At 41.9% G+C, this 15,219-nt stretch overlaps 1 protein-coding gene across 2 annotated transcripts in view; it reads left to right on the top strand.

Moving 5' to 3' along the window:
* The window catches only part of KAT2B (lysine acetyltransferase 2B), a 103,788-nt gene that overhangs the window by 52,186 nt on the left and 36,383 nt on the right, over positions 1 to 15,219 (top strand). For both annotated transcript variants that reach the window (XM_057545641.1, XM_057545642.1), the window contains exons 4-6: positions 2,908 to 3,000; positions 4,289 to 4,470; positions 11,996 to 12,187. In XM_057545641.1, coding sequence (XP_057401624.1) covers positions 2,908 to 3,000; positions 4,289 to 4,470; positions 11,996 to 12,187 — 467 coding nt within the window. The remainder of the gene's footprint in view (positions 1 to 2,907; positions 3,001 to 4,288; positions 4,471 to 11,995; positions 12,188 to 15,219) is intronic.

Genomic DNA, 15,219 nt, shown 5'->3' with positions numbered 1-15,219 from the left:
AGTGCCTGGCAAAAGTCAGGAAGCAAATGCTTGCTGCTATTATTAAAGTCTTCGTATATACCTATTTCTCCCAGCTTCATCCTTGTGTAGATGAAGAAGCGGAGATTCGACATCTCCTCAGTTCATCCGTCCACCTCCAAATTGAAACCGCCAGTGGGTCAAGTTCCCAAATGGTCTTATTTTAACTGGACAGAAAAGTAGGCAGCCAGAATTATTTGTATCTAAATTTGGTAATCAGTCTGTTTATATCCTTAGAAACACATACAACAACTTATCATTATAGCACCTTTATTTTTGTAAAGATGGGCATGATACATTGATAAGATCAGCAAATACTACATATGAGTAATTTACATGGTACCTCTAGAAGGAAATGAGGTCCTTATAAGACCCGGCTCAGGGGGCATACAGGGTGTTCTTCAACCTTGGGGGTTCGTCTATTTCCACTAACTCCTGGGAGAAAGTTTGCCATGTTTTGTTTCCATTGAAAACGCAATCAGTGGAGAAAGGAGAGAAAGATGTAAATAAATGTGTAATAAATAAATAAATATGTAATGAATAAGTGAGTGAGTGAATGAATGAATGAATGCATGGTCATGTATCATAACTGGCCCATGTGTAAAGGTTACTGAAGGTTCAAGCAAAGGTTGAAGGTAAAGAATTTCAAGATCAAATTTATTTTCAAACTAGGTCTTAATGAGTGGTTCCGCGTTCTTTTTTCTCTCTGATATTTGCTCTTTGAGGGCTTTAAATTCCAATGGCAGGGATTAAGAGCAACGTTTTTGTTTTATGGGCGTTGAGATGCCAGAACACTTGGCCCACATTCTGTGGATGGAGAGGAAATGAAAAAAGACCTCAACAGTGAAAGTTGCCAATTGAGAGCCCTACAGAATTCCTCCCCGAAGGGCCTGGGCCCTGGATTATGTGTGCGACACGCAGCCGTCACACACAGCCCCTGCGTACACAGTGGACCTCGGCCTTTCAGGGCTTTAAATCAGGCCATCCAGAGCGTGAGCACACCTGCAGTGGCCTGGATGGGCGTGTGCAGAGGCCGCAGTGTCCACCAGCCTCTGGGTCAGCAGAGGCCACGAACAGAGTGGGGAAGGGAGGGTGAGCAGGAAAGGTGTGTGGTGCGCCGCCGTGTGCTTCCGGCTGCCCAGAACACGAAAAGTGTTTAGCTCCTCACAGCTCTGGTCATGGGCGTGAAGGCAAATTGGGTTACCTGGTAGGCACCCATTTTGTTGATCTCAGGATTTACTGACATGTAATTAAGATAAATAGAATATGGTAGCTTCCCTTCGAAGGCTGTGTGTGTGTGTGTGTGTGTGTGTGTGTGTGAGACACTGTGTACTTTAGAGAAAAGCCTAAGCTTAAAATGTCTCAAAATAAGATGTTAAAATGAATTCCCTGGTGGTCCAGTGGAATTCATTCCACTGCAGTGGGCGCGGTTTCAATCCCTGGTCAGGGAACTAAGATTCCGCATGCCACACGCACCGCCAAAAAAAAAAGCAAAAAGACAAAAACAAACAAACAAAAAAGAATACTAAATTTGTTACTCTTATTACTTTTTTTTTTTTTTTAAGTATTTGTTTGTTTATTTATTTATGGCTGTGTTGGGTCTTCGTTTCTGTGTGAGGGCTTTCTCCAGTTGCGGCGAGCGGGGGCCGCTCTTCATCGCGGTGCGCGGGCCTCTCACTATCGCGGCCGCTCTTGTTGCGGAGCACAGGCTCCAGACGCGCAGGCTCAGTAGTTGTGGCTCACGGGCCCAGCTGCTCCGCGGCATGTGGGATCTTCCCAGACCAGGGCTCGAACCCGTGTCCCCTGCATTGGCAGGCAGATTCTCAACCACTGCGCCACCAGGGAAGCCCTACTTTTATTACTTTTAATCCACATCTTGGTTGACTAAATATCTTAGGAAAAAAATAACGTCAAAGTTTAAACGGGGCTTCTAACCTCCAACTGATGTAGCCTCAACTGTACTGAGCCCTTAACCTCTCTCCAAGGCTAACCTCCTACCTCACCTTCCTGCAAATGCTTTTCCATCCTCTTGTTGTGTTTCATGTCTGTCCTCCCTTCCAGACTCAGTTTATACCCTGCCTCTTCTGTGACATCTTCCCTCGGTAAGGCAGACTTCTGAGCTCTCATCCTCTGGGCTTTATACTGCACTTACTGCCTTTGCAACTTATTTGGAATTTCTCTTCTTCCAACCTTTTTTTTTTTTTTTTTTTCCTTTTGTATGTGGGAAGACAGCATGGTATGGCCTGGCCCAGCTCCATTATGTGGCCTCTTTTTTTTTTTTTTAATGTTTTGTAATACTTTTATGATATTATTAGTATTAACCAAGACAACATTATTAATATTATTTAGAAATATCGTTAAGACCTAAATTCTGATAAACAAAAAGAGGAAGAGTTGACACATTAAGTAAATTAAAATAAAAAAAATTATAAAGACCATAAATAAAGCTAAAAGGCAAACAACAGAATGGGAGAAAATGTTTGTAATCTTTTTTTTTTTTTAATTGGGGTATAGTTGTTTTACAATGTTGTGTTAGTTTCCACTGTACAGCAAAGTGAAGTAGAGTTCCCTGGGCTATACAGCAAGTTCTCATTAGTAATCTGTTTTATACATATTAGTGTATATATGTTAATCCCAATCTCCCAATTTATTCCATCCTCCTTTTCCCCCCTTGGTGTCCATAAGTTTGTTCTCTACATCTGTGTCTCTATTTCTGCCTTGCAAACCAGTTCATCTGTACCATTTTTCTAGATTAATGTGGCCTTTTTTTCCCAGCAAGATTGTAAGCTTGGAGACTCCATAGTGTCTGTGTGTGTGTGTGTGTGTGTGTGTGTGTGTGTGTGTGTGTATGTGACACTGACTGATTTTTTTTAAATGATTTCCTTACAGCTCTTGAGAAAGTCTATTTTACAAAGAGGAAAACCTGTGGTTGAAGGCTCTTTGGAGAAGAAACCCCCATTTGAGAAACCTAGCATTGAACAGGTAAAGAGATACAAGAGAAGCCCCTTTTTTATTGCTTTAAGGCTGAACAAACGTTTTCATTTTCATCCTCATTGCTGGCTTAGAGATGTTCAAAGTCTGTAGGAATTGTCTTGGGCCATTTGGATCAGAAGTGAATACTTAATGTAATAAATGATCTAGCTTCTGTCTCTTAGGGTTGCTGAATGCTCAGAATTCACTGTGTGTTTGGGAAAGACAAAAATTAAGTAGAGCATGTAGTTCGTCAGAACACATGAAATGGGCTTTTTCTTGGTGTTGATGTTTTAAAATTAAGTCTTTGTCCCTCTGTTTGCACTGTTGAAAAGTCTACTGAGGCGAGGGAATTCAGGAGCAACGTGAAAAACATTGTAAGTCAAGTAAAAAGCACAGAAAAGAAATGAGATTTTGCTTCCAGAAATTGGCTTCCTGGTACATTATGATTCCTGCAAAGAAGCCGAGATTTACTTGGGGAATCTGTTGATATGTATAGAGCTTTTCTATTAGGTGTTGTCAGTATCTCTCATCAGTATCAATTTTTTTGGCCCATCATTGTTCGCCTAAGTGAATCTCAGATACTCTGGACTGCATTTCTTGATAAGAATAATTACAGAAGACATGATATCAGACACAGATAAATGGATTTTTATCAGTCAGTTTTTCATCGAAAAAAACATTGTCTTCAATCCCTACGCAATAAGAATTCATTGTTCCTTTATTTGAAATTAAATTAGATGGGAGTGTTCTGAAGAAAGATTAAGTTAATCCACAAATCCACAGATTATTTTAAAAGGCCATAATTTTGAATAAGAATCTTCTTTTGGTTGGTTTACTAAAACCGACAGAGTGATAGTAAAAGTTCAAATTGTAGTGGTTTAGTTCAGAAATTAAAATTTTACGAATGTAAAAACATTATATTTACCCAAGAATCTCATTATATGTGAGCTACTGTGTTGACAGTACAGCAAGCGTTATGCTGCAAAATAGCCATATTTTATTGTTTATGGGGTTTTGACTTTTTCGGTCCGCGATTTTGAATTTTCCTTTAGCACGTCACGATTGCAGCAGGCATAGAATTGCAACTCACAGCCTCTGTGTCTTGTCACTTTTCATAGACTGTGATCTGAGGCATGATTCCTTCTGGGCATTCCTGTTTTCTAACAGGGAAAAAGGAAAGAGCTTTTTGTGAATAGAGAAATGTCTTTTCTTTTGCTAATGACCACCAACGGGGCTGACTTTGTGAGTGTTCAGGACTGCACAGCTGCATGAATAAATTGCCTTTCCTCCTTTTAAGGGTGTGAATAACTTTGTACAGTACAAATTTAGTCACCTGCCATCCAAAGAAAGGCAAACAATAGTTGAGTTGGCAAAAATGTTCCTGAACCGCATCAACTATTGGCATCTGGAGGCTCCATCTCAACGAAGACTGCGATCTCCCAACGATGATATTTCTGGATACAAGGAGAACTATACAAGGTAAGCAGATGGCCGGTTCTTCTTCTCTGGCCCATAAAGTACATTGCAGACATAACATTGCTACTTGCCTCTGCAAGCAGAGGGTTGCCCGGTTATCACGGGACTCCATCAGTTAGAGAGAACGTCTAATTTAACTCCCCAGATTCCTACTCTTCATTAATAGCATGATGTTTTGGAGGGAGAGGGATCCAAATCATCTAGACCTGAACTGAGCCCTTGAAGTGTGGCTGGCATGAATGGAGACTTCTAAGATTGTACAAAAAAAAAAAAAGAATGTCAAGTATTTCATTAATAGTTTAATAGTTTTTTATATTGATTACTTGTTGAAATGGTAATATTTTGGAAATACTGAATTAAATAAAATATTATAAAGTTAATTTCACCTGTTTCTTTTTACTTTTTTAACGTGACTTACTGGGAAATTTAAATGCATGGCTTAACATTTACATGTGTGGCTTGCATGGTATTTCTATCGAGCACTGCTGATCTAGATAATTATACTATGACTCTGTAATTGTTATATAGAGACATCATTACAAAAAAAAAGCAATGACTGTGAATATAATAGTGTTAAAATTTTTTTTTTAAAGAAGGAAAGATCACCATAGTCCCAGCAGCATGGTATAAATAGTATCATTATACATATTGTCTTACAGCCATTGTCCCTTTAAATAGATATTTTCCATTTGTTAGAATGAAAGAAAATACAAAATTTGCATCCCTTTTGTCCCCCATTCAGACGTTTTACTGGTTGTATTACAGTCTGTTGAAGTGATGTACTGTAATTTACCTAATCATGTCCCTGTTGGTGGACATCAAACATATTCTTGGATTACACATCCAAGAATTACACATTTTTTTTTTTCTAAAGTGGGAATTTATTTTTGTTACGTATGACTTGCAGAATAATAGAATTGACTTAAGAGTCATAAACACGGGCCCTACAAAATAGAATGACTTGCATTTATTTTTATTGAAGTACGACAGGGACTTGTATTATCCATTCTGTTCACCTTTTTTATAACTTTTCCCATTTATATTTTATAGGCATATCAAGCTTGCTTCAGGGTTTCTCCCCCGCCCCCAATTTAAAATAGGCAGTGTTTTTTGACAGCTCGTAAAGACCAATTGTACCCAGGTTATTTTCCGTAACAGCGGATGACAAAGAGGAATGGCTGTAGTCGAAGATAAGCTTTTCTCTCTGATCACTGACCTGATTTCGTGAGTTAAAACCCCCTTTCCCTCTTTTTCTCCCCTTTTACAATATATACAATTTGAGGTATAAAGTGTTTTATCTTAATCATTGTCAAGATTTACAGATTTCTTCGACATCAACTTTTTAAATTATGTCTTCATTTTCACACCTTCATTTCAGAGCTTTATATTAACAGTAGTTCCTATAGTATTGTTACTCTTGTTTAAAGTGAGCTGAGATAGTAGAACTCTACGTGTCTTTTAACTCCATCTGTGAACGATTGACAAAGCTGAATATTTGTCAAAGCCAAATCCCTGAAAATATTTGCCTCCCTTTTTGTCGTTTTTTCTGTCTGTCTTTGTTTGTTTTTTCCTTTGGCCGTGCCAGCTTGTGGGATCTTAGTTCCCTGAACCAGGGATTGAACCCGTGACCCCTGCAGTGGCAGCACGGAGTCCTAACCACTGGACCGCCAGGGAAATCCCAATATTTGCCGCCCTTAAGAGAGGAAAAATTGTTTCATCAAGAAGGAGAATTAATTGTGAAGCAGCACGGGAGTCAATGCTGTATTTTAGAAAACAGAATAAAAATACTATGTAGCACTTGGGAATTACCAATGGGCGGCACTTACGAATACTCAAGGAGTCGTAAAAAATAGAAGTCGAGTTCTGGAATGAGCGGTGGGTTTGAACCATGGCTCCATCCCTCCCCAGTTCTGTGTGTGTGTTGGAGCTCTCACCTCGCCTCCTGGACCTTCTGTTTCTTCCTCTGCCCGGTCCCATGGCTGTTGTGTGTCCCCTGAAGTGGCCCGTGCATGGCGTCTGGCGCACAGCACAGGCGCCGGGAAGATGCTAGTCATGCTTTCCCCCCCAACACACGCCCTCCAAAGCTCAGTCACTGCCAGCGTGCGACTCTTCTGCTGGAGTGTGTGCAGTGGGATGAGAGGGTAGCGATTTGAGGGTCACTTTATTTTTTTTTTAAATTTTTATTTATTTATTCCTGGCTGTGTTGGGTCTTCGTTTCTGTGAGAGGGCTTTCTCCAGTTGCGGCAAGTGGGGGCCACTCTTCATCGCGGTGCGCGGGCCTTTCACTATCGCGGCCTCTCTTGTTGCGGAGCACAGGCTCCAGACGCGCAGGCTCAGTAGTTGTGGCTCACGGGCCCAGTTGCTCCGCGGCATGTGGGATCTTCCCAGACCAGGGCTCGGAACCCGTGTCCCCTGCATTGGCAGGCGGATTCTCAGCCACTGCGCCACCAGGGAAGCCCTGAGAGTCACTTTAGAAAGGGCGCTGAGAGACAGCCTCAGGGTCCTGGCCGGCCCCACCTCCTCGCCCCAGCCGAGGGCGGAAGGGTGGAGTCGGAAGGGTGGAGTCGGATGTAGGGAAGAGAAGCGGCGAGGTCCTCGAGTGAGCCCGTCCTGCAACCTGCCGATTTCTAGGCGGGCCGGAGATCAGGAGCCTGTGTGAATAATAAGGGAATGAAGGTAGATGTTCCTCCCAAACCGCCCCCCCCCGCCCCCGCCCCCGCCCCCGCCCCGGGCTTCCCCCCCACCGCCGTGTTGAGGAAGAAAGGGAAGCAGAGAGGAACAACCTGTGAACATTATCAGAAGCGAGACTTGTTTCGACCACGTGGGAATTTAAAAAACCACACGCCGCCGCGGCATGGTGTCTCCCTGATACCATCTTCTCCAAAATAGGTCCTGTTACAGCTGCAGGTACCAGGTGACGTGTCAGTGAACGTCAGGAGCTGGACTGCTGGTTCAGCATGTAATTTATAGCAGTTGTAGCCATTAGGACTGAGGGGCGGAAAACTCGTGGCGTGCACATCAGCATGAAGATGGGGAGAAACAGGATTCTCCGTGGAAGAGAATAGACTCAGAAAACGATTATGTCCCTCACAAAGCTAACCTGTGAGGATCTAGCCAATAAAAAATTAAATGCAGACTGAACAGTAGAGCTGCTTAAATTACTTATCCTCTCTGTTCTGACTTAAGGAAAAACGTAAATATTTTATATGTTAAAAATATCTGGTATATTAATGTTAAAATACTTAACCTTAATAATTTATATAAGTATAAATTAAGTACACCTTTATACGTCCCCCAGAAATCACTGTGGTGTTGGAAAAAAATCTGGACAAATATTTTGAAATTCCCTGAATTCCATGATGGTGTGCTAATATAATTTCACGAGGAAATAACTGGAAAATAAAGTGTCAAAGGAATACGACTTCTTAAAATACATCTGACCAACAGAATATGCTAAAGGAAAGTGGCAAATAATTAGCCTTAGATTCTCGGTTGTGCAGACCTTCTCAAAATTAGAGGTCATGCCTATATTGGGGAGATGCTTTGTAAGAATACTGAGCAAGTTAGATATAACTAAATTGATTTTGGTGAAACAGTTGTATATAACTACTGCTGTATGAGGTATAGCCTGTCACCATGCTTCCTGGGCATTCATAATTAGGTGTGTAAATCTAGGGCAGTATTTATCATGGAGCGTGGAAAGAACAGTGGATTGGCACTCGGGAGACCTAGCTTCTAGTCTGGTCTCTAAAAGTAACTAGCCTTTTAGTTTGGGAGAACTGGGAGAGGTCACTTAATTCCTGAAAACCTTAGGATTTTCAGTCCAGCAAGTAAGTAGGATGACATGGTCTTCTGCAGTCAAGTTCTCCAATTCTATTCACGTTTTAAAGAAAGCAAGGTGGTTGCAAATCACGATGCCGTTAAGAAGTCAGAGACAGTTGTCTGAACAGTCCGTCAGTTGCACGCCCATGCCGTCACCGTTAGGCATACAAAGATCCCTGAGCTGTCCTTTCACTTCTTTGGAGAAGACCTGAAACCAGTCGTTTAGGTATAATCTCTTCCTCTAGGTTAGTCTTTGGGGGAGCGTGTGAGTAGTGACAAGGCACACATTCATTCTCGTTTCCTTCTTTCTGTCTCACCACACGCCTGGACTGTGTCAGTTACTAGAGCAGTCCCCGAAACACCACACGCTGACTCATCTCCTGTCTTTTCATACTGTGCCCTTACAGATTTATAAAATAAGATTAGTCTTGCAAGTAAAAACAAAACTAAACTACAAAGTGTAAACTGAGGTCTATAAAAATAATTCTCAGAGGAAATGAATGGCAACCTATTATTTGAAAATTTTTACTAGATAATCTATGCTGCCTTCCTCTACTCTGGGGAGAGTGAATGACCTATTAAGCACTTTGGGACAACATTTTATGATTTTATGATAATATTTATAGCCTATCATTGCCATAGCAGAAAGAGCATCTGTCTTTAAGTAGGGTCTCCGACATCTGTGACCCCTATAGATGGAAATGCTCTTCTAGACACAAAATCAGCACTGCCAAATACAATATAATATGATCAACATAAATGAGCCGCATATGTGATTTAACATTTCCTAGTAGCTACGTTTAAAAAAATAAACACAGGACATTAATTTTAATAATGTTTTATTCACCCAATATATAAAAATATTATCACTTCACCATGGAATCAATATGAACAATTACTAATGATGTATTTTACTTTTGTATTTTTGGTACTAAGTCTTCCAAATCCACTGTGTGTTTTATACTTACAGCACATTTAAATTCATTCACTAAATTTTAAGTGGTTAAAGATAAATGGGGTTCTACCAAAACAGTAAAGTTTTGTTTAATGGAAAAATATTTCACAGCGTTTCCATTTGAAAGTAAATTTTATTTATTTTATTTTTATTTTTTCCTTTATGTATTTTTTAATTTCAGTATAGTTGATTTACAATGGTGTGTTAGTTTCAGGTGTACAGCAGAGTGATTCAGATATATTGATATATATAAATCTATTCTTTTTCAGATTCTTTTCCATTATGGTTTATCATAGGCTAGTTCCCTGTGCTCTACAGTAGGCCCTTGTTGGTTGAAAGTTAATGTTAAATTGATTAAAATTAAGTAACATTAAAAATTAAGCTCTTTGGGACTTCTCTGGTGGTGCAGTGGTTAATAATCCGCCTGCCAATGCAGGGGACACGGGTTTGAGCCCTGGTCTGGAAAGACCCCACATGCCGCGGAGCAACTAAGCCCGTGCGCCACAACTGTTGAGCCTGCGCTCTAGAGCCTGCGAGCCACAACTCCTGAGCCCGTGTGCCACAACTACTGAAGCCCGCGTGCCTAGAGCCCGTGCTCTACAAGAGAAGCCACCACAATGAGAAGCCCGCGCACCGCAACGAAGAGTAGCCCCCTCTCGCTGCAACTAGAGAAAGCCTGCGCGCAGCAGCGAAGACCCAACACAGCCAAAAATTAAATAAATAAATAAATTTATTAAAAAAAAAAATTAAGCTCTTAAAGAAAACAAACTTATGGTTACCAAAGGGGAAAGAGTGGGAGGGATAAATTAGGAGTTTGGGATTAACATATACACACTACAATATACAAAATAGATAAATAACAGAGTCCTACTGTATAGCACAGGGAACTATGTTCAATATTTTCTAATAACCTATAAGGGAAAAGAATCTGAAAAAGACTTATATATTCACATGTATGTATATACACATATATGTGTATATATAAAACTGAATCACTTTGCTGTGCATCTGAAACTAATATAACATTGTAACCCAACTGTACTTCAGTTAAAAAAAAAAAAAAAAAAGAAGAAAAAAAAATTAAGCTCTTCATTTGTACAAGTGCTGAGTAGTTACACCTGGCTGGTGGCTATCAGCACAGGTATACAACAGTCTTATCATCATAGAGGCTTTATTGGACAGTACTGGTGTAAATCCTTAAATCCTTATATATCTTCCATTGCAGCAGATTGGACATACTTTTAATATCATTAACATTTACAAACAATCTTATGATAGCCTAAGTCTCATGAAATTGAACTGATGATTATGGTTTGTGATTACATTTGTAGTTTCATAATTAGTTCCCTGGGAGCTGGCCTCCCTTCCACTCCAAATATTTTAACTTCATTTAGTGGCCACAGGCTAACTTCCAGCAAAGATTGGCTTCGAAGGTGATGAATTTCTATATGAAGTGCCTTATGAATTACAAAATCAATGCACCTCCTAGCTTTTTCTGCTCCCAAGGTCACTGTTTCCGACTTGACAGGATACAGTGCAGCCCTTAAGATGCCCATCTGGGTATCGCGTCATAAAATGACATTTGGGTGTGAATTATTAGGACAGAAAAGTTGAGAGGAGAACAGAAATCGTAGCAGGGTTTTAAGGTTAATTTTGAATCTAGGTGGATGAACTAACACTGATGAAAGGTTTCTTCCCCAAAGATGAAACAGTTCCACCCCATACACAGGAGAACTAAGAAGTAATACAGAATAAGATAAAAAATAAGTCAAGAAGCGTGAGTAAGTGAATATTGTTCCACTCTTTATTGAGGGGCTGACAGTTCATTGGGGCGTCCTTCAGCAGTTTGGGCGCATTGGAGCACGGCCCCCCATCTTAAATGAGATCAGGAAGGCACACAGGGAGGAGAGGGTTTTATTTGGGGAAAGCAGTCCTGTCCTGGAAGCGGATGTTTGGATCTGCTACCAAGGAGCGGGAGCTGGGCAATGAAGCCTCGACCCTTGACCCTGGTCTCTGCTGCCCTCTGGGCCCCACTGGGTGCCCATGTTGCCGGGAATTTCAGGGCTTGCATCTCCGGGAGACCCTGGAGAAGGTGGGTCCGTTGTGGATGGACGCTCATTTTCTAGCTTCTCTTGGCTGAACGAGCTTTCTCAATCATATGCTCTACGTAGCCCGTGTGCCCCAGAACTGTGGCCAGGTTTCAGGAAAGCCCTGGTTTCCCTCTGCGTCCCGGGAACTCCTCCAGCCGTGTGCAACGCTGAAATGCATTTTTGACTTTGAGTCTGAGTCATTGAAAACGTACCTAAGACACAGATGGTGGAAGCTCATTACTTCCTGCGTTTTGACTGAGTTTTGAACAGTCTTGAAGATCTTTATCTTCCCACCAAAGCTGTGGAGGTGTGTGAATGCTGCGTAGGCATTTTAAAGAAGCCTTAAATTTTACTTACAGGATTAGATGGGGGAGTTCTTATTCTTCTGCAAAAGGGACTTCCTCGGTTTCTCCTTTAATTCCTCCTCCTATTTAAAGGATGCTGCAGAATGGACTGATTCTAGTAGAATTGGACCCAAGTGGCTATGGCAGGGTGAGCTAACCTAATTCCCACGTTTTACTAGCTGGTGGTGATACTTCTGCTGGTCACTGCAGACCTGGTTTCTCCTGCTGAGGTTGATGATGCAGAGTAGCCATCCTCGGGTGTTCCACATGGTCTGGGGCGTAAGGGATACTGATGGCGTGCTCTCCTCTGGTTGCAGGTGGCTGTGTTACTGCAACGTGCCCCAGTTCTGTGACAGTCTGCCTCGGTACGAGACCGCCCAGGTGTTCGGGAGAACCTTGCTCCGCTCTGTCTTCACCGTCATGAGACGACAGCTCCTGGAACAGGCGAGGCAGGAGAAAGACAAACTGCCGCTCGAGAAACGGACTCTAATCCTCACCCATTTCCCAAAGTAAGGGAGTGCTCTTGTGGGTCTTTGTTTGATGCAAGGGCTTGAGACTGATGGATACACACAGCAAAGCCTGCCTCAGTGACACGATCAGGAGGGGTAGGAAAGCAGGACCCCATCCTTCTCAGCTCCCTCTGGGAGCCTCCGTGGGTCCAGCCCATCTGAGATGAGTTTGACTCTGCCTCAGCCTCGCCTCATCCCACCTGAGACTCATGGGGCGGGAGGGATGCTTTGTTTTGTATATTCGGCTGCCAGGATGCTAGTGGGGGCTGGGAAAGGTGGTGCAGAAGCAATTTCCATCTTCCCAGAAGTGGTGCAGGAGAAGTCACGTGGCTGTTTCTTTCGTCCCACGTCTCCAGCCATTTCCTTTTTTAAATTTTTTGGCCCACCATGTGGCATGTGGGATGTTAGTTCCCCGACCAGGGATTGAACCCGCGCCCCTTGCATTGGAAGCACGGAGTCTTAACCACTGGACCTCCAGGGAAGTCCCACCCAGCCCTTGCTAAGATTGGCGGATCAGTCCCGTCTCGGCTAGAGTGAACTAGACCCCAAGAGCAGGGCCGGCCGGGAACAGAGAGGCCTCCTGCAGAATGATCTTTGTGCCTCTGTACTCAGTTTCTTGTAGAATGTGCATGCTCTTGTGCACCTTGCTTCTCGCACCTGCCAGAACTCCAGCATGTGAATAATCATTTAAATATTTTTCAAATACATGAAACGTGTCAAAGGGATAGGAAGTTGCAGTGCCACACCATTGGCCTTGGAAATGAATTTTCAGTGCGAAGAACCCAAAATTTAAGCTAAGAGGCTGGGTGCTGGTGAGAGCCTGGGGACGCAGGTGATGACTTGTCACGGAGCAGTGACAGGAAGGAGGGAGTTCATTCTGCCTGGAGTAGCACTGGTTTGTGGGGGTGGAAGGTATCATTTGAAAAGGCATTCTAGGTCTGATAGGGTTCTGCCAGGGAGAACTGCGAGACAGCAGAGTTTCAGAGAGGAGCCATTATATTATAGTCTTTGAGCAAAGACTGATGAAATCCTGTTTTATCTGAGAAACTGGATTTTTATTATTGTTACTATTTCTGGTTTACCCAATTTGTATCTCAGGAAAGATGATTTAATTTTTAAAAATAAGTGAGGCCCAAAACAACAAAAATGGTTTTCTGATGAAAATGGACTGAACAATTTTTTTTTTTTTTTTGCAGTTTAACACGAATCTCAAACGTTAGGTAGAGGATAATTCTAATGAGCTTTAGCTGAACGTCCAGTATTTGCACATAAGTCCTAGCCACCTGATTTTCAGTATTTCCTGAAGGCAACCAGCACACGAGACTGAGGCAGGACATGGACCCTTTGGTATCCTCCAGGGAGGAAGGTTCAGAAGCACTTAAACTGCAGTTTGAATGTTGCCCCTCAGTGGGTAATGAACTCTGGGCAAGCTCATGTATTTCAGTGGCTGCCTTTTAACGGTTCTAAGCTTCTTTCCGTAGAGAGTAAAGCAGTTTTCTTATTTCTCTATTACATTTGCCACATAAGTAGCATTTCCTGTGTTCAGATTATAGTTGTCGTTCTGTCTCTAAGCCAAGGGACAAAGAGGACCCCTCTCCCCTACCCCCCCCCACACCGTTTGTGGTGCTTAAAGAGAAATTTTAATTACCTTGCATAGTAGCAATTTTTTTTTTTCCCCATAGCAAACTCATCTTGCTTCTTGCAGATATTTGCTAATTATAGTGTTTTGTTCGTTCAGCCCATAGTTCTGGCATGCGTATGCTGTTCAGCTGAAAAATCAATGTTGCTTTCTTTGTATCTCTGTTACTAACGGTAGGGTAAAACTACCACCCACTTCTCCTTTTAATCCCTTTTCATTGAATCTGACAACATTTGAGGCTGTTAGGGATTTATACGGGCAGATTTGGCGGCAGAATCTCATGTTGAAGCCGTAGGTGCCATTTGGATCTTGGGCACCAGCTCAAGGCGAGGGCTGCAGACTGCTTCTCACACCCGGTGAGGTCGCCGTGATTCTCAGACGCATCTTCAGCGCTTACATCCTTATCTTCCTGCTCTTCATATGTTGCCCTTTCTTCTGCTTGGCTCTAACGTGTGCCTTTCCCCCACGCCACCCCCATCCACCCATTTACACGGTTGTTTTTAAAAACGTTAGTATCTGCATTTCATTCTAAAAGTGATAAATGGACATGTTGATGAAAATTTGATTCACGGGGAACAAAGAAGCAAAAGACGTCTATAACCCTACCACTGTGATACACTTTTGGCGCTTTTAGATATTTCAATATTTTCTCCATGTGTAGAACCTATGATTCTATACTAAGAGAAAACACCTTTCTTCCCGTTCCCCCCAAATAACTCAAAATACGAAAACAATCTTTTTAGTTTTCTGGAAATAAATTCAAAAAAGTTGAGAAGCATTTACTCATAAAAAGCTGATGAAATTTGGGCCAAAAACAGCAAAAATCTATGGCATTCTTGAATGGACATAACCCCTTCAAACACCCTAAAACCCAGAGCAGCAGGTGTAGTGGAGGTAGCAGGATTGGGAATGCCCATGAAAACCACGGTTTTAAGCTGAGGAAGCTGACTTGATTGGTAGCAACATGCTAAATACCAACACCCAGGGAAGATCTCAATAAAAAGAGCAAACTCTGTAAGAAATGAATGGGGAAATAGAGTTCTGCTAGCCTAAAGCTACAGTCCAGGAGAGAGAAATTCCTCAGATTAAGTCCAAGTAAATTATTCAAAAACAAAATCCCCAACCATACAGCAAACTTCAGGGGAAAAAAAATCAGAATCCAAATTTGCTAAGATATGTTTTGTAAAATGCACAGTTTTTAACAAAAGATTATATGATGTACAAAGAAAAAAGGAAGTAATACCTATACTTGGAAATTGAAACAGTCTAAAGAAGCTGTCTCCGAGTGGGCCCGGCTGCTAAATTTAGCAATGATTTTAAAGCAGATCCAATAAATATAATCAGATTATATTGAAAGATGCTATATTCAAAGAACTAGATGAGAACATGACAA

Source organism: Balaenoptera acutorostrata, chromosome 4, assembly GCF_949987535.1.
Source record: "Balaenoptera acutorostrata chromosome 4, mBalAcu1.1, whole genome shotgun sequence".
Classification (NCBI taxonomy): domain Eukaryota; kingdom Metazoa; phylum Chordata; class Mammalia; order Artiodactyla; family Balaenopteridae; genus Balaenoptera; species Balaenoptera acutorostrata.
This window is presented reverse-complemented; position numbering and strand designations above follow the sequence as displayed.